The sequence below is a fragment of the Rana temporaria genome, chromosome 12, assembly GCF_905171775.1.
Source record: "Rana temporaria chromosome 12, aRanTem1.1, whole genome shotgun sequence".
NCBI lineage: Eukaryota > Metazoa > Chordata > Amphibia > Anura > Ranidae > Rana > Rana temporaria.
In genome coordinates this window covers 12,439,496-12,458,011 of record NC_053500.1, presented here as the reverse complement: position 1 = coordinate 12,458,011, position 18,516 = coordinate 12,439,496, and the positions used below count along the sequence as shown (strand labels likewise).

The 18,516-nt window shown below is 46.9% G+C and overlaps 1 protein-coding gene across 1 annotated transcript in view; it reads left to right on the top strand.

The window, feature by feature from the left end:
• Positions 1-18,054, top strand: part of TM9SF4 (transmembrane 9 superfamily member 4) — a 45,422-nt gene extending 27,368 nt beyond the window's left edge. The window contains exons 6-18 of the mRNA XM_040331609.1: positions 260-383; positions 957-1,075; positions 1,159-1,270; positions 1,403-1,473; positions 1,685-1,817; positions 4,362-4,443; positions 8,571-8,646; positions 10,205-10,288; positions 10,364-10,539; positions 11,966-12,029; positions 13,373-13,492; positions 15,615-15,704; positions 17,302-18,054. Of these exons, the coding sequence (XP_040187543.1) occupies positions 260-383; positions 957-1,075; positions 1,159-1,270; positions 1,403-1,473; positions 1,685-1,817; positions 4,362-4,443; positions 8,571-8,646; positions 10,205-10,288; positions 10,364-10,539; positions 11,966-12,029; positions 13,373-13,492; positions 15,615-15,704; positions 17,302-17,451 (1,401 nt within the window). The 3' untranslated portion in view covers positions 17,452-18,054. The remainder of the gene's footprint in view (positions 1-259; positions 384-956; positions 1,076-1,158; positions 1,271-1,402; positions 1,474-1,684; positions 1,818-4,361; positions 4,444-8,570; positions 8,647-10,204; positions 10,289-10,363; positions 10,540-11,965; positions 12,030-13,372; positions 13,493-15,614; positions 15,705-17,301) is intronic.
• Positions 18,055-18,516: the final 462 nt, after the last annotated feature.

Sequence of the window (18,516 nt, the reverse complement as noted above, 5' to 3'; positions counted from 1 at the left end):
TGTTATTTCAGCAGCAGAAAGGGGGGGGGGGTGTTAGGCATGTAAACTGACCACGGTGTCAGAGCTCAGCAGCCATAATAAACCGTGGTCAGTTTATAGAGGGGCAGGCAGGATCAGCGTGGTATTTCAGGGAATAGAAGGGGCCAAATTACACGGCACAAGCACCAACATGCTTTAAAGTAACAAAAATCCAATTTTTTGGGGGATTACAAACGAGGGGTGTACTAACTTCATCTGTTGTTTTTATTTATTTTTCCAGTTCTACTTGCACAATCACTTGTCCTTCCTCTTGTACTTCCATCGGGAGATAGTGGAGGAGAATCAGGAGCCCACGTTTAGGGTGGTGAGGTTCGAGGTGGTACCACAAAGCATCACAGTGGAAGGTAATAATGTGTGTCTATTAGCGAACCTTAAAAAAATTAACTTGAGGTCCATGGACCTTAAAGGGGTTGTGAAGGTACATTTTTATTTTTTCCTAAATTGGCTTCCTTTCCCTTAGTGCAGTCCTCCTTCACTTACCTCATCCTTCCATTTTGCTTTTAAATGTCCTTATTTCTTCTGAGAAATCCTCACTTCCTGTTCTTTTGTCTGCAACTCCACACAGTAATGCAAGGCTTTCTCCCTGGTGTGGAGTGTCGGGCTCGCCCCCCTCCCTTGGGCTACAGGAGAGTCGGGACGCTCTCTACGTTGCAGATAGAGAAAGGAGCCGTGTTTTAGAGAGCGTCCTGACTCTCCAGTAGTCCAAGGGAGGGGGCGAGCACGACACTCCACACCAGGGAGAAAGCCTTGCATTACTGTGTGGAGTTACAGACAGAAGAACAGGAAGTGAGGATTTCTCAGAAGAAATAAGGACATTTAAAAGCAAAATGGAAGGATGAGGTAAGTGAAGGAGGACTGCACTAAAAATTGTTCCTTTTACAACCCCTTTAAATCTACTTTGATTCTTTTTGTCTCAGATCTGAAGGGGACGGATGGTGAAGCTTGCACAGTAAAAGAAAGCTCCAATTCTGCCCCCCAGGAGATCGACCCCACAAAAGAGAATAAAGTGCTCTTCACATACTCGGTGCACTGGCAGGTAAGGTCCTTGTCCTAGCTTGGTAATGGGGGATTATGGGTAACAAAGCTCTTGCTCAGCTCTCCTCTTTTTCTGCCATTTAGGAAAGTGACATCAAGTGGGCATCTCGTTGGGATACTTACCTTACTATGAGTGATGTACAGATTCATTGGTTCTCTATCATCAATTCTGTGGTCGTTGTCTTCTTCCTGTCAGGTGAGCAGGGGAGGGGACTGGGGGGCTTATGGAGTGCTGACACCTTTTTGTGGAAACTCATAAGATAAATGGTGAACCAAATCCTGTGCCTAACTGCAGCTTATTTTCAGATGTTTGTCTTCCGTTTATCAGGTATTCTCAGCATGATTATAATCCGAACACTGAGGAAGGACATAGCAAACTATAACAAGGAGGATGATATAGTAAGTGCCTTGGTTGGTGCCGGTTTGCCTCTGTCATGTGACCTTACTATTGGCTGGTGCCTCTGTCATGTGACCGTACCATTGGCTGGTGCCTCTGTCATGTGACCTTACTATTGGCTGGTGCCTCTGTCATGTGACCGTACCATTGGCTGATGCCTTTGTCATGTGACCATACCATTGGCTGATGCCTCTGTTGTCCTTTTCTCTCCAGGAGGATACAATGGAAGAATCGGGTTGGAAGCTGGTCCATGGCGATGTCTTCCGACCACCTCAGTACCCCATGATCCTCAGCTCTCTCCTAGGCTCTGGAATTCAGCTCTTTTGCATGGTGCTAATTGTCATCTGTGAGTATGAAATACTCTCCTAAAAATCCATGCATTGATAAAAAAATGCAAGGGAAAGCCGCTAGCACCGTATCTTTAAGTGATATGAAAGTGATGGCCACTCCTAAATTAGGCTGGGTTCACACTACGGTTTTCCCGTCCGTCAGCCGCATACGATTTATATGAAAAACCGTATGCGGCTGAAACGGACGGGAACGTATGGAACCGCACATATGTACGTTTTCCATTGACATTAATGTTAAAGGAAAACGTATGCGGTTGCCATACTGTTTTAAAAACGACCGCAAAACCGTGGTTGAACACGGTTTTGCGTACGTTTAAAAAACGTTTTGCCAGCAAATCGTACGCACCCGGATGCATCTGAGTGCATACGATTTGCAATGCATTCTCTATCTATACGTTTTCCCGTCCGTGCCCGTACGTTTTCAATACTGAAATCGTATGCGGCTGACGGACGGGGAAACCGTAGTGTGAACCCAGCCTTACTGAGCAGTCACTACAGTGAAGAAAAATCCACAATGTGTGGTGACGAGGATAAGTCCTTTTGACTGAAGCCGTATCGGAAAAACAATCAAATTCCATTTAAAGTGGAGTTCCACCCTTTTATTTTCAAGCTCCTATGTTCTCATTGCCCCTCCTGGTGTACAGTGCTATATGGATTTTCTTACCCTTTTTGTTTCTATATGGCTTTTTATTTTTATTTCTTTATATATGTCCAGACAACTTCTGTCTGGCCGCCTATGCAATGATGTCATTAAAGTGGAGGTTCACCCACAAATGTTAATTTTTAACATTAGATTGAGGCTCATTTTGTCTAGGAGAATCGGCTAGTTTTTTTTAAAATCAAAGCTGTACTTACCGTTTTAGAGAGCGATCTTCTCCGCCGCTTCCGGGTATGGGCTGCGGGACTGGGCATTCGTATTTAGATTGACAGTCTTCCGACGGTCGCATCTATCGCGTCACGATTTTCCGAAAGTAGCCGAACGTCGGTGCGCAGGCGCCGTATAGAGCCGCACCGACGTTCGGCTTCTTTCGGCTACTCGTGACGCGATGGATGCGACCGTCGGAAGACTGTCAATCAAATAGGAATGCCCAGTCCCGAAGACCCATACCCGGAAGCGGTGGAGAAGATCGCTCTCTAAAACGGTAAGTACAGCTTAGATTTTAAAAAAACTAGCTGATTCCCCTTCACAAAATGAGCATGAATCTAAGGTTAAAACATTTTTTTAGGATGAACTCCTGCTTTAAGTGATTCCCATTGACTCCTGGGATATCAGTGCCATCTATCCCAGGAGTCTTTGCGAAACCTACTAATGAAATCTGGGTTGTGCTGATTGATTGATTGTTATGGCAACCCCATTTGCCATAACATCGGGGTGGTATATCATTATGGCAACCTTGCAATCAACACAGTGCCCCATGCTGTGTCCTGACTGTGCTGAATTAGGAGGTACATGCTGGGTAGCCAGCTGCACCAAAACCCGGAAACAAATACTAGCGGGCTTCAGATGACCACAGTAGCTGTGGCCGCTGCCTGCATACATGGAGCACTGTGAGTAATTCAAGATTCATGTTTAACATGAATGATTACACTTATAACAGTATCCAATTTTATATTGTACAGTGGAACCTTGGATTACGAGCATAATCCGTTCCAGGAGAATGCTTGTAATCCAAAGCACTCGCATATCAAAGCGAGTTTCCAGAGAACACTTCACAGCGTAAAACTGCTCCATATGTTATTAAAAGCACTCACGTTGTGCAATGTAAAAACAACAATAAGTCATAAATACCAGGGGGGGGGTGACATTCAGTATAGCAGCCGGACAGCCAATATCTAAGATGGCATCCTGGCTCCGCCCTTTGTGTTTCGGCGTCGTCAAGAAGCACTGACGTCATCCATGATATTTATGACTTATAGCTAAGGATGAGCTCCGGCGTGTTCGCATAGAACACGTGCAGAGCCCGCCAGGAAGTGAGCACGGCGCTGTGCTAATCACAGCCAGGGAGACATTGTCCCGATGCTCGGCTGCAGGGATCGTGAAATGTCTCCCTGGCTGTGATTAGCACAGCGCCGTGCTCACTTCCTGGCAGGCTCTGCACGTGTTCTATGCGAACACGCCGGAGCTCATCCTTACTTATAGCTTATAGCAGCTTACAATCAATACGTGTCTGACAGGTGCAGCAGCTGTGCAGATCTTTTCGCATATTCAGTGGTGTACAAATACTCACCCATCTTTGTATGCAAGTACAGCCCAGAGACTATTCACTCTTCAACTAAGAGACTTCCTGATGTCTGCCATTTATAATGGAACAGTCAGCAGTTATAATAATTTTTAGCTGTGCCCGTTCTTCACCCATGCAGATTACCACAGGTGCACTTATTGATCTTTCCTTCACTCCATCATTTTTTTCATTTATCCGTTAGGACAATAGAGATGACCTGATTCCTCTGTAATGATGACTGCCTTGTTAGATAGAATGAGTTTTATGTTAACAAATGTTAGTTATTTTGTGATGATGTGTGATGTCTTTGTCTTGTAGTTGTGGCCATGTTGGGAATGTTGTCTCCATCCAGTAGAGGTGCACTTATGACCACAGCCTGCTTCCTGTTCATGTTTATGGGGTAAGCTTGGCAACATTATCATTCTGTTTGGTTTGAAACCTACATTTGTTTTTACATCAGAAAACATGCTGTGAATTGTAAAGCACTCCATGCACACCTGTGTTCCCAAAACATATTGATTTAACTTTCCTGTTCAGTAAGGCAAGTATTAAAGCGGAGCTCCACCCTAAAGTGGAACTCCCGCTGATTGGAACCCTCCCCCCTCCGGTGTCACATTTGACACCTTTCAGGGGGGAGGGGGGTGCAGATACCTGTCTAAAGACAGGTATTTGCACCCACTTCCGGCCACACAGTCTCGGGCAGACTGCGGGCATGACGTCACCTCCCATCCCCCGTCCCCCCTGTTGTGTTCTGGGAACACTCGGCTCCCAGTACACAGCGGGAGCCAATCGGCAGGCGTAGCGAGACTCGCGCATGCGCCGTAGGGAACCGGGGAGTGAAGCCGGAGCGCTTCACTTCCTGGTTCCCTCACCGAGGATTGCGGGGGGGCAGCAGAGTGACGAGTGATCGCCTCTGCTGTGGACGGCGCTGGACTTCAGGACAGGTAAGTGTCCCAATAATAAAAGTCAGCAGCTGCAGTATTTGTAGCTGCTGGCTTTTAATATTTTTTTTCAGCAGAGCTCCGCTTTAAAGTTGAACTATGGGTTCAATGCTCATTTAAAGGAGAAGTACAGCCAAAGCTTTTTTGGCTGTACTTCTGTGGATCACAGGAGTGCAGATCGTTTTGCACTCCTGTGACCCGTTTTCAGCAGACAGTAGGCTAAAGCCCGCTGTCAGCTGACATCACAGTGCTGGTCTAGGCTCATGAAAGATCACTACCATGTGGTCAGGATCCGCCCACATGTCGGGACCGGCCACCTGGTTCAGCCTCTCGGGAAGCCGATGAGAGCCTCAGCCAGTCGCCCCCGTACCTCCACAGCCCAGCACTCCAGTGAGCAAAAAGGGGGCAGACCAGAGAACCAATAACTGACAGTCACCAGCCCTCTGCTCAGGAAGTTGTGAGAACCGAGCGATTGGCGGTAATTGTTAGAGTTCACATTGGGCTGGGTTCACATTGATACTGCACTACTGTTGTACGACCATCATCCTAGATTGCCCTGCTAAATTGGTCCTACTTCCATCAGACTTGCATGAACAAAATAAGATTGTGCTCTGACTTTGTGATAGTGCAACTTGTCTTTTGACCAATCAAAACAATCCCAGAATGACAAATAGTTTTTACTGCTGCTGTAATCACAATGTCGGATGGTAAGGACAAGGATCCTACTTCAATGATATTCAATGGGCTGAAGAAGGGCCAAAGTAGTACAGGGAGCATTTTCAAAGTCGCACCGACTTGTGTCGGACCAGTTAAGACGGCTCTCATAGGGAAACATTGATTTTCACACGTCATGTGACATGCGCTCCCAATGTCGGAGCGTTTGTCATACAAGTGTGGACCCGGCCTCAAAGTCGTCGGGGGACAGATGATGATCGGAGCGATGCTGCATCCACATAGGTATGTATAATTCTTAAAAAAAATGCTTCCATAATTCTCTTTTAATATAAGGGAAATGTAATAGAATTATTTACGGTCTTCCTTGGTCCCACAAAACCACCTCTCTTGTCTGGTGGTGCGGCGCTCCCACTCTGAGGTCAGCATTTACATCGCAGTTCCAGACCGCTTCCATTTATTCTGTTATCAAAGGTTTAAACCTCTGGCCAGACCATGAAAGCACCAATTGTTACACCAGTGATAATGATTGGCAATCAGTACTCTAAACATGGTGTGTACTGCTCAAAATCGCACAGGGCTGTAAAATAACAGAGGACACTACCATCTTTTATTCCTCTAGGAGAGCTCAGGGCAAGTGATGTCAGCCACCCCCCAACCCTACACTTCTTGGATTCCATGCCTGAGCTTTTACTCTGCTCCTGGCCCGGAAAACAACTCCTGTGGTTCTTGGAAGGCACTTGCTGGGTGCGACACTAACTAGAGCAGGTCATTTTGTCTTATGGACAGCCTTTGTTTACTTTCCACATCCGGTCAGTATGGCTCGCCATAGATTATGCAATTTTCTTTGTTTCCACCATTGGTTGAAGGAAAGAAAACCGCTAGATTCCCCCAACAGTGTTGATGGGGGGAATCCCTCCTGCAGCGCTATTGTGTTCTGCTGGCAGCGATTGCATGAAGAAAATCAGACAGGCTGGTTGCACTGAAGTTGATTGGATGGATCGATTTTTAGTACAACCAACCCTGCCTATAGATAGATCGAATCTCATCTAGTCTCTGCTGAATTGGCCAATATTTAATCCATCTATGGGCCGGCTTTGGAATGCCAAGATGATAATCGGACTGAGAGAAGGCTGCAGAATCAGATGGGAGGGGAGGCGCATTTAGCAAGTCATGATAACCTGAATGCAGGTCGCTCCGGATGTTAAGTTCCAGAAAGACCGCTCAGTACTGTATGGTTTGGAATCGGGAAGAACCTGTTTAATGGTATTTTATTGTTTGTTCAGCTAAATGGTTGTATGTCTGTACAGCTGTGGCCAAACGACACACAAATACATTTTCACAAAGTCTGCTGCTTGAGTGTTTTTAGTATTACTCTGGGATACTGAAGTGAAATTACCACCATTTCATAAGTGTCAAAAGCTTTTATTGACAATTACATGAAGTTTATGCAAAGAGTCAATATTTGCAGTGTTGACCCTTCTTTTTTAAGACCTCAGCAATTCCCCCCGGCATGCTGTCATCAACTTCTGGGCCTCATCCTGACCGATGGCCGCCCATTCTTCATAATCAATGCTTGGAGATTGTCAGAATTTGTGGGGGTTTTTGTTCACCCACCTCTCGATTTTTTTAAATAACAAACATACCATACTTGCCTCCACTCTGCAGTTAGTTTTGCACAGAGTGGCCCCGAACATCCTCTTCTGGGGTCCCTCAGCGGCTGTCTCGGCTCCTCCCAGCAAGAGCGAACCCCCTCTGGGAAGTGCTCTCCCAAGGGGGTTAGCTTTGCGGACGCACTCCTGTGTAATACCGTGGCGGCCATAGGCACCAAGTGTATTACTCGGCCCCGCTCCCCGGCGCGCCGCGTCATTGATTTGATCGACCGCTGCGGGAGCAAATGGCTGCGCTGCTATCAATCATCCAATCACGAGGCCACAAGAGCTGGGGGAAACCAACGCGGGATCGCGCCCGCGGAGATTCGGGCCTCGGGTAAGTAAAACGGGGGCTCGTGGGGGCCTATAACTATCAGATGTTTTTTCACCTTAATGTATAGGATGTTTTGTTCCCCAAGCCACTTAGTTATCACTTTTGTCTTATGGCATGGAGTCCATCATGCTGGAAAAGTCATTGTTCCTCACCAAACTCTTCTTGGATGGTTGGGAGAAGTTGCTCTCGGAGGATTTTTTTGTACCATTCTTTATTCATGGCGGTTTTCTTAGGCAGAATTGTGAGTAAACCCCCCACTCCCTTGGCTGAGAAGCCCCCCACACATGAATGGTCTCAGGATGCTTTACTGTTGGAATAACACAGAACTGATGGTAGCGTCACCTTTTCTTCTCTGGACAAGATTTTTTCCGGATCACCCAAACAATGGGAATGGGGATTCATCAGAGAACATGACTTTCCCCCCAGTCCTCAGCAGTCCAATCCCTGAACCTTTTGCAGAATATCAGTCTGTCCCTGAAGTTTTTCCTGGATAGAAGTGGCTTCTTAGCTGCCCTTCTTGACACCAGTCCATCCTCCAAAAGTCTTCTCCTCACTGGGCGTGCCGATGTCCTCACACCTGTCTGCTGCCATTCCTGAGCAACCTCTGCACTGGTGGTGCCCCGATCCCGCAGATGTAGGAGACGGCCCTGGCGCTTGCTGGACTTTCTTGGGCGCCCTGAAGGCTTCTTCACAAATGCAGAGGAATTTTTTTTTATGGGATTAAGTTCATTTTCATGGCAAAGAGGGACTTTGCAATTAATTGCAATTCGTCTGATCATTCTGGAGTATATTCAAATTGCCATCAGAAAAACTGAGGCTGCAGACTTTGTGAAAATTAATATTTGTGTCATTCTCAAAACTTTTGGCTCTGGCTGTAGTCTGTTTTTTTTTTGTATCCCCTCCATGATTTATTATTTATTTTTTGCAGCGTGTTTGGTGGGTTCTTCGCTGGACGCTTGTATCGCACACTGAAGGGGCACCGGTGGCGCAAAGGAGCATTTTGTGTGAGTAATCAGTTTTCACAATGTAATAATATTATTAGCCTTTTTTTTAAGAGAGGATGGCCGATAAGCGGAACGGGTTGCTGCTCCCTCTAGTGGTTGTACCCTGCTGCACAGGCAGTGAAAGTTTCGTCTAGTAAGGTCTCGTGAACAAAGGACGTTTTGCAAACTCTCCTAGGAGCCTTTCCGTCTGGTAGCAGCATTTTGGCAACGCCTGATGCTTGTAAAGCTACGGAACACATTTAGACTTGTTTACAGACCTCAAGGGCTTGGGCATTAATTCATTTAATTGGCCAGAATAATACATTATTATTTTTTTTTGCCCATTAAAATGAATTATCACTGAAGTGCTAGACATGCCTTGCATTAACGCACGGTTATAAGCGTCAAAACTCTGCTGCTCCTGGACGCGTTGGTAGTGGCATTTTTTTTTCTGCCTCTAAAAGTCTATGGGGGTTATTTACGAAAGACAAATCCACTGTGCACTTGGAAGTGCAGGCGCTGTAGATCTGAGGGGGACATGCAAGGAAAATAAAAAACAGTATTTTAGCTTCCACATGATTGGATGATATAATCAGCAGAGCTTCCCCCTCATTTCTGATCTACCCCTCAGATCTACAGCGACTGCACCTCCAAGTGCACTTGCAGTGCAAAGTGGATTTGTCTTTCGTAAATAACCCCCATAGACTTTTAGAGGCAGTAAATAACCCCCTGTGTGTGCATGGAGACACAAGCTAAGGCTGCTTTCACATTGGGCAGCGGAGGTGCGGTGACGGTAAAGCCACGCTATTTTTAGCGCCGCTATACCGTCGTATTTACCGCAATATTCGGGCGCTAGCGGTGAGGTTTTAACCCCCACTATCGGCCGAAAAAGCGTTAACACCGCCCGCAATGCGCCTCTGCAGAGGCGCATTGCGGGCGGTATTACCGCGGTTTCCCATTGATTTCAATGGGAAGGCGCGGTATAGGAGCGGTAAACACCCCGCTCCTATACCACTCCAAAGATGCGGCTAGCAGGACTTTTGGAGCGGTCCTGCTACCGCACCGCTTCAGTGTGAAAGCCTTCGGGCTTTCACATTGAAGCCTGTAGGGCAAGATTTATTAATGCGGTGTAGCAGCGCTATTTTTAGCGCTGTACCGCATGAATAACGCCTCAATGTGAAAGGGGCCTAACTTCTAGGGGCATTTAGAGGAAGGGAAAACAAAACGCCAGAGGCCCCTAGGAGCAACTGAAAAAAGCATGCAGTGTGCATGAGGCTATAGGTATAAGAAAACAGAAGACGACTCATCAAATGTCCTCTGTATGGGAGGTGACCCGTGACGGTGGAATATTGGAGAGGTCAGACTAAAACGGAAGACTGCTAGTCCACACAAGTCTGTATAATTTGCCCCCCTTCATGACCGGGTAATTGTTTTGGTATACGGCACTGCGTTATTTTAACTGACAATTGCACGGTCATGCATCATGGGTACATAAGGCTACTTTCACACACTACCCCTGCTATAGGAGGAGAATTGTCTTTATTTTGCTTTAATAAGAATTAAACTTTGTCATTTTCAGACGGCTACGCTCTACCCCGGAGTGGTCTTTAGTATTTGTTTTGTGCTGAACTGCTTCATCTGGGGGAAACATTCTTCAGGCGCAGTAAGTATGTTTTCAGAGTTTCTCTTTAGCATAGCGCTCCACGCTTGGTTGGCTAACACCGCTGTGTCTCTCCAGGTCCCGTTCCCCACCATGCTGGCACTATTGTGCATGTGGTTTGGAATTTCACTCCCACTAGTCTACCTGGGCTACTACTTTGGCTTCCGCAAGCAGCCTTATGACAATCCCGTGAGAACCAATCAGATCCCAAGGCAGATCCCAGAACAGCGTTGGTACATGAAGAGGTTTGTGGGGTAAGTTCCTTTTATGAAAAGATTTCTGTCTTTTCAAATGTGCAAATTATTTTGAATCATTAAAGGGGATCTTCACTTCATCTGAGCACCAAAAAAAACATTATTTAAAGGAGAAGTACAGCCAATGCTCTGTTTTCAGCAGACAGTGGGCTGAAGTCAGCTGACATCACAGAGGCGGTTCATGCTAGGACAAGATCGTAAAAAATAAGTTGGGATCCGCCCACATGTCTGGACCGTCACCTGGCTTAGCCTCTCAGCGAGTCGCTGAGAGCCTGAGTCGGCTACTCTTGCCCCCTTTCACAGCCCAGCACTCCAGTGAATGCGGGTGGTGGGCAGAGCAGAGAGTCAGCAGCTCCCTGCTCGGGGGGGCTGAGAGAATTGAGTGATCAGCGGTGTTCGATCACTCGGTTCTCAGTGTTAGATGCCCTGGGGGACAGATGCACCATCAGACCTAGATAAGTATGATCCTAAGGGCTCTTTCACACTGGCGGGCCATTTTGGCGGACCTGAGCCGGCGCTCTGTCCTCCTCTATGGATCCGCGGATGACAGCGGTGACATGCCCGCTGACATCTGACCCGCTCCGATCCGCCAAAGTGTGATGGAGGAAAAAACCTACTTTTCCATCCGTCTGGCGGATCGGGTGAACACGGACATACGGTCCGTATTCATCCGATCCCCCCATAGGGGAGAGCGGAGAAAAGACAGGGCGGTCCCTGCAGTGTGCGAGGACTGCCCTGTCATCCGCCGGCTCAGCGGGGATCAACGGAGCGATCCCTGCTGAGCAAGCGGAGGTGCACGGGGCGGATCATTACTGATCCGCCCTGTGTGAAAGAGGCCTTAAAAAAAAAAAACATACATCTTTTTAATGTTTAACTATCAAAACAGACACCCCCCCCCCCCATCCACCCATGCTTTTTGTTGAGAAATCACTTTGAAAAACACCCCCCTAGCATTTCTGCCCATCGCCATGTTGAGTAAGGGCGAATGATTCATGTAGCATTTACTTCCTGGAATCTATCTACCCTTAGCTAAAGCATGGAGACAGAAGGGTGTGCTTAGCAAAAAAAAAACCCTCCTCCTCTCCTGAAGACTCATGGGATGTATGACATCATCTGCCTAGGCCTGAAACGAGGAAGTAACTGAAGAAATGTAAAAAAAAAAAAAGAAAAGTTTTTAAAACAAACATTCCCATCCCCCTGGTCATTAAGAACTTTTAACGGGGATGTGAGGATGGGTGGGAAGGGGTTAAAGTGGTATCCTGCTTTGGCCATGCCATGTAAAACAGCGGGTTTATTTTATTGCCGCCCTCCCCAGCAGGACGGTGCTACCTTCCCCGTTCAACCCCTCACCATAAATCCCACTACCTGACCTGCACATGTCTTGTAGAATCTTGTGACAAGCATCCTAATAATGTTTCTCTTTCAGGATCCTTATGGCTGGGATTTTGCCGTTTGGTGCCATGTTCATTGAACTATTTTTCATCTTCAGTGTAAGTACATTGATTTGGTATTTTGATGGAGTAGAGCAGGCATGATGAAGTAAAAATAAACCCATGTGAATATACTATGTTGTGTAGGGATTCATAGGCACCGTTATGGCAGCCTCAGGTATTGGCCGGTGTTGGAGTAAGCCAGTCTGTCTGATTCACATCCGCGGTGTACGAGATCATCATCTTTACACAATGAGCTACTACCCCTTATGTATTCTTTCCTCCCCATTGTATCTGCTCTTATGTTTGAACTTCATTTTAACCACTTAAGGACCGGACCAATATGCTGCTAAATGACCCAAGGGGTTTTTACAATTCGGCACTGCGTCGCTTTAACAGACAATTGCGCGGTCGTGCGACGTGGTTCCCAAACAAAATTGGCGTCCTTTTTTCCCCACAAATAGAGCTTTCTTTTGGTGGTATTTGATCACCTCTGCGGTTTTTATTTTTTGCGCTATAAACAAAAATAGAGCGACAATTTTGAAAAAAATTCAATTTTTTTTACTTTTTGCTATAATATCCCCCAAAAACATGTATAAAAATGTTTTTTTTTCCTCAGTTTAGGCCGATACGTATTCTTCTACCTATTTTTGGTAAAAAAAATCGCAGTAAGCGTTTATCGATTGGTTTGCGCAAAATTTATAGCGTTTACAAAATATGGGATAGTTTTATTATTTTAATTTTTTTTACTACTAATGGCGGCGATCAGCGATTTTTTTCGTGACTGCGACATTATGGCGGACACTTCGGACAATTTTGGGACCATTGTCATTTTCACAGCAAAAAATGCATTTAAATTGCATTGTTTATTGTGAAAATGACAGTTGCAGTTTGGGAGTTAACCACAGGGGGCGCTGTAGGAGTTAGGGTTCACCTAGTGTGTGTTTACAACTGTAGGGGGGTGTGGCTGTAGGACTGACGTCATCGATCGAGTCTCCCTTATATAAGGGATCACTCGATCGATGCAGCCGCCACAGTGAAGCACGGGGAAGCGGTGTTTACATACGGCTCTCCCCGTTCTTCAGCTCCGGGGAGCGATCGCGACGGAGCGGCTATAAACGAATAGCCGCGCCGTCCTCCCAGATCGCTCCCCGACGGAATCCGACCACCGCATGTAGAGGGGGGGTCCCGATCGGACCCCCGACCTACGTCTAGGCAGGGACGTACAGGTACGCCAATGTGCCTGTACGTGCCATTCTGCCGATGCGGCGGTCGGGAAGGGGTTAATTACTAGGAACTGTTAAGAATTCCGTTAGAGCTTTCAGGTGATTGCAGGAGAAAGAGAAGAAGGGTTGAAGGGTTAAATTTCCCATAAGAAATGCACTAAATTGTGTCTGTTTCAGGCTATCTGGGAGAACCAGTTCTATTACCTGTTTGGCTTCCTGTTCCTGGTCTTCATCATTCTGGTGGTGTCATGCTCCCAAATCAGCATCGTCATGGTTTACTTCCAGCTGTGTGCAGAGGTGAGATATCTGGGCGATGGGGCGATGAACACGTTTGTTTGGGTGTCCAGAGAGAAGATGCAAAGCCCTCTTTTATCACGGCAAGAATAACAATAGCTGCTCCATGTGCCCAGTGCTGTTCAGTCTTTTATCATTGCATTTCTTGTATCACTCTGTATCATCAGGTCATATCAAGAGCAGGTAAAAAAGAGAAGGATGAGACAGAGGTTTTAAATAATGTCTTTAAAGCGGTGGTTCACCCTAAATAACAAGTTTCTACCATGAAATCCAGCATTCTAGCGTGAGCTACAGTATGCCTTTATTTTATTTTTTTGCGCTGTACTCAATTTAATCCCGTAGTTAAGTTTCAGACTCCCCGCGGGGAATGGGCGTTCCTATGCAGAGGGAACATGATTGACGGCTGGCTATGGCGCGTCATGCTTCCCGAAATTAGCCGGAGTAGGACTCGGCTCTTCACGGCGCTAGCGCACAGACAAGGAGCTGACTGCGCAGGCGCCGTGAAGAGCCAAGTCCTATTTCGGCTATTTTCGGGAAGCATGACGCTCCATAGCCGGCCGTCAATCATGTTCCTCTCTGCATAGGAATGCCTACTCCTCGCGGGGAGTCTGAAACTTAACTACGGGATTAAACTGTGAGTATGGCACAAAAAAATAAAGGCATACTGTAGCTCGCGCTAGTATGCTGGATGACATGGTAGAACCCCCGCTTTAAGGGAGAATCAGCAACAGGGTCAAATGGAATGATAACAAAAACTTCATTGATGAATACAAACACAGTATAATATATAAAGGTCCAACTGGGGTGGTACAAAGGCCTCCCGAGTGGGACCCGTTCCTCCAATGTAAAATTATCTATAAAAACGATATGCAAAATGACAACTTGGAATAGTAAAAGTTTGCTAAAAGACCGACCAATATCAAGAGCATTACACAAGAGCAGTTTTTAAAATATTTTTTACAAAGCATTTATTAGCAGCAAGCAGCTTGCCGACCGTGCTATAGTCGAATGATGGCTACAAAGCGGTCGTCCAGTTCCGGGACGCCATGATATGACTGGCTCCTGTGATCACACCCATCTTGGGGTGCGGGCTGCGCGCTCTGTGATTGCAGTGTTGTCTGGACTCTGCTAATCGCAGATTGAGGTCAAGAGCCAATCAGTGATCAGCTGTGTTCAAGAGAGCCGATAAAAGGGATACACGGCTTGTGTAAAAGGGATATGTACACTGATAATCAGGACGCTCACCAGTGTCGCCTATGGGTGCGGCCCCATGAGAGTCGCCTATGGGTGCGGCCCCATGAGAGTCGCCTATGGGTGCGGCCCCATGAGAGTCGCCTTGATGGTGCAGCCCCATGAGAGTCGCCTTAATGGTGCAGCCCCATCAGAGTCGCCTTAATGGTGCAGCCCCATGAGAGTCGCCTTAATGGTGCAGCCCCATGAGAGTCGTCTATGGGTGCAGCCCCATCAGAGTCGCCTTAATGGTGCAGCCCCATCAGAGTCGCCTTAATGGTGCAGCCCCATCAGAGTCGCCTTAATGGTGCAGCCCCATCAGAGTCGCCTATGGGTGCAGCCCCATGAGAGTCGCCTATGGGTGCAGCCCCATGAGAGTCGCCTATGGGTGCAGCCCCATGAGAGTCGCCTTAATGGTGCAGCCCCATCAGAGTCGCCTATGGGTGCAGCCCCATCAGAGTCGCCTATGGGTGCAGCCCCATCAGAGTCGCCTATGGGTGCAGCCCCATCAGCATCCCCCCGAGTGGGTTCATATTTTTTTTTTTTTTAGATCCCTCTACGCAGTTTAAGGTTAATCCTCTTTTCTTCTAATTTTAATGAGTGACCACGTGTCTTGTTAAACTCCCTTCCACGAAAAAGTTTTGTCCCTATTGTGGGGTCAGTGCTGAATAGCAAAAAATGCCCTGGTCGTGAAGGGGGGTAAAACTTTCTGCTGGTTAATGCACCGTTTAGCTGTATACTGGGCATGCTCAGTGCACATCGTCTTTGGAGGGCTTTACAAGCTTTTATTTGCACTGATCAGGTAGTATTCCTTCCCAGAACAGAAACCTTTCCATCTGTGAATGTTCTTGTGTCTGCAACTCTGGTAATAAAAAGTCTAACAAATTTATCTCAGGACTACCGCTGGTGGTGGAGGACGTTCCTGGTGTCCGGTGGATCTGCGTTTTACGTCTTGGTTTACGCCGTGTTCTACTTTGTAAATAAGGTAAGCACGTGGATTGGTTTATCTCTTTTTACTTTTACTGTTTATCTCTTACTATTTGCATAATGTGATAAAGGGCTAGACTTTATTACTTTAGAAGTTTCTATGTTTATATATATATATGCCATTTTTCAGAGAATATTAATAACACAAAAACTTTTCTTTCACTCATGGTTAGTGTTTGGCTGAAGCCATTTATTATCAATATACTGTGTTTACTCTTTTTATATCATAATTTCAGCAGAAACTTCCCAAATGATTCTGATCAAAAGTTTACATACCCCAGTTCTTAATACCGTATATTGCCCCCTTGCACATCAATGACGGCTGGAAGTGTTTGGTGGTTATTTGTGGATGAGGCTCTTTATCTTCTCAGAAGCTGCCCATTCCTCTTGGCAAAAACCCTCCAGTTCCTGTAAATTCTTGGGCTGTCTCGCATGAACGGCACGTCTGAGATCTCCCCAGAGTGTCTCAATGATATTGAGGTCAGGAGACTGAGATGGCCACTCCAGAACCTTCACTTTATTCTGCTGTAGCCAATGACAGGTCAGCTTGGCCTTGTGTTTTGGATCATTGTCATGTTAGAATGTCCAAGGACGTCCCATGCGCAGCTTCCTGGCTGATGAATGCAAATGTTCCTCCGGTATTTTTTGATAACATACTGCATTCATCTTGCCAACAAATTTTGACCAAATTTCCTGTGTCTTTGTCTCCAAAACATCAGCGATCCACCTCCGTGTTTCACAGTAGGAATGGTGGACCTTTCATCAAAGGCCTTGTTGATTGATAATAAATGGCTTCAGCCAAAGACTAACCATGAGTGAAAGAAATGTTTTTGTGTTATCATTCATATTCTCTGAAAAATGGCCAAGAAATCATAAATTCTGCCGGGGTATGTAAACTTATGAGCACAACCCTGTGTGTCTGTCTCTGTCCCGCTGTCTGTGTCGGTCCCGCTGTCTGTGTCAGTCCCGCTGTCTGTGTCCGTCCCACTGTCTGTGTCCGTCCCGCTGTCTGTGTCCGCCCCGCTGTCTGTGTCCGCCCCGCTGTCTGTGTCCGCCCCGCTGTCTGTGTCCGCCCCGCTGTCTGTGTCCGCCCCGCTGTCTGTGTCCGCCCCGCTGTCTGTGTCGGCCCCGCTGTCTGTGTCGGTCCCGCTGTCTGTGTCGGTCCCGCTGTCTGTGTCGGTCCCGCTGTCTGTGTCGGTCCCGCTGTCTGTGTCGGTCCCGCTGTCTGTGTCGGTCCCGCTGTCTGTGTCGGTCCCGCTGTCTGTGTCGGTCCCGCTGTCTGTGTCGGTCCCGCTGTCTGTGTCGGTCCCGCTGTCTGTGTCGGTCCCGCTGTCTGTGTCGGTCCCGCTGTCTGTGCCAATGAACGCAGCGGGTACAAGCTCACACAAAGCAGCTTGCCATGGGGGGCACTGACCAGAGAGGAGGGGTCAGGAGCGCCAGCAAGGGACCCGAAAAGACGAGGTTCCCGCCCGCTCTGTGCGATTCGATTGCACAGGGAAGGTAAGTATAGACAAGTTTTGTTGTTTTATAAAAAGACTTTTGCATCCCCTGCTCCACAATTATTCACCTGCACTTTGTTTCTTGTTCTCCTTCAGTTGGATATTGTGGAATTCATCCCATCCCTCCTGTATTTTGGCTACACCACCCTCATGGTTCTGTCCTTCTGGCTCCTTACCGGCACCATTGGCTTCTACGCCGCCTACATGTTTATCCGCAAGATCTACGCAGCGGTCAAAATAGACTAATGCCAGGGTTCCCTCGCCATACCAATCCAGCACAAGGCAGAGCCGGTCTCCTCCTCCAAAAAAACGCCACTACCAGGGAGCCGCCATCCAATCAAAACCTGTCATCCACATCCAGAATGTAACGTTTGGTACCGTGTCCGTGGACAAGGGGGGGTGGGGGTGGGGAAGGGTTCGTGAGGAGATTTCATACAAATGCTAATTTTTTTTTTTTTTAACCCTCTCTGGTTTTCCAATATCTCCAGTGGCGGTTTTTACTTTTTAGCCGAAATCATTCCCGTCTTTTGTCATTCACTTTTTCTTTTCTCTCTCTTTCTTTTTTTTAAATTATTACTGTTGGGAGGGGGGGGAAGAGGTCAAGTAGGGATGGTTTGTATGGTGGTATTGGGGGGGGGGGGATGTCCTTCGGTGGTTGGGTGCCTGTAAACCTTGAATCTTTTGGCCCTGGCATCGACACCAGCCTGTGCCAATCCTTGATCTGGAACGGAAAGTTGGTTCTCTTATTTCTATTTTCTTTGCATGCCAACCCTGGGAAGCATGATCTGAAGGCCGGTGTACATGTGGCATATGCCAGCTCTGACAGCAGATGCCAAAAAAAAAAAAAAAGTACTGGCACAGCCATATTCAACTGCTGGATAAAAAAAAACTGTATGCCAAGAACTCTTAAGCGCTGTGGATGTTGGACCAATGGCACTGCTACGGCTTCTCCTTGGGGGCGGAGTTATGTAACGGAATTTAAACGGCTTATGGTCAGGACGGATGAAGGAACAGTTATTATTACTCTGAAATGGTTTTGTTCATAAAATACTTCTTTTTTTTTTGTGCCACAAATCATGGCATGGGATTGTTTTTTTTGGGGTCCTCTGAAGCACATTACATCCTAGTTAAAGCTGAACTCCAGGCAGAAAAAAATAAAAATTAAATTCCTCTATAGCCATAAAGGATCGAATTAATAAGTTAACTTTGTGTGCATCAGATGCCCTTGAAATCACGGGGCCCCAGTGCAAAATCTGGTGCAGCTGTGCACGGTGGCCAATCAGCTTCCAGCTTCAGCTTGTTCAGTTAAGC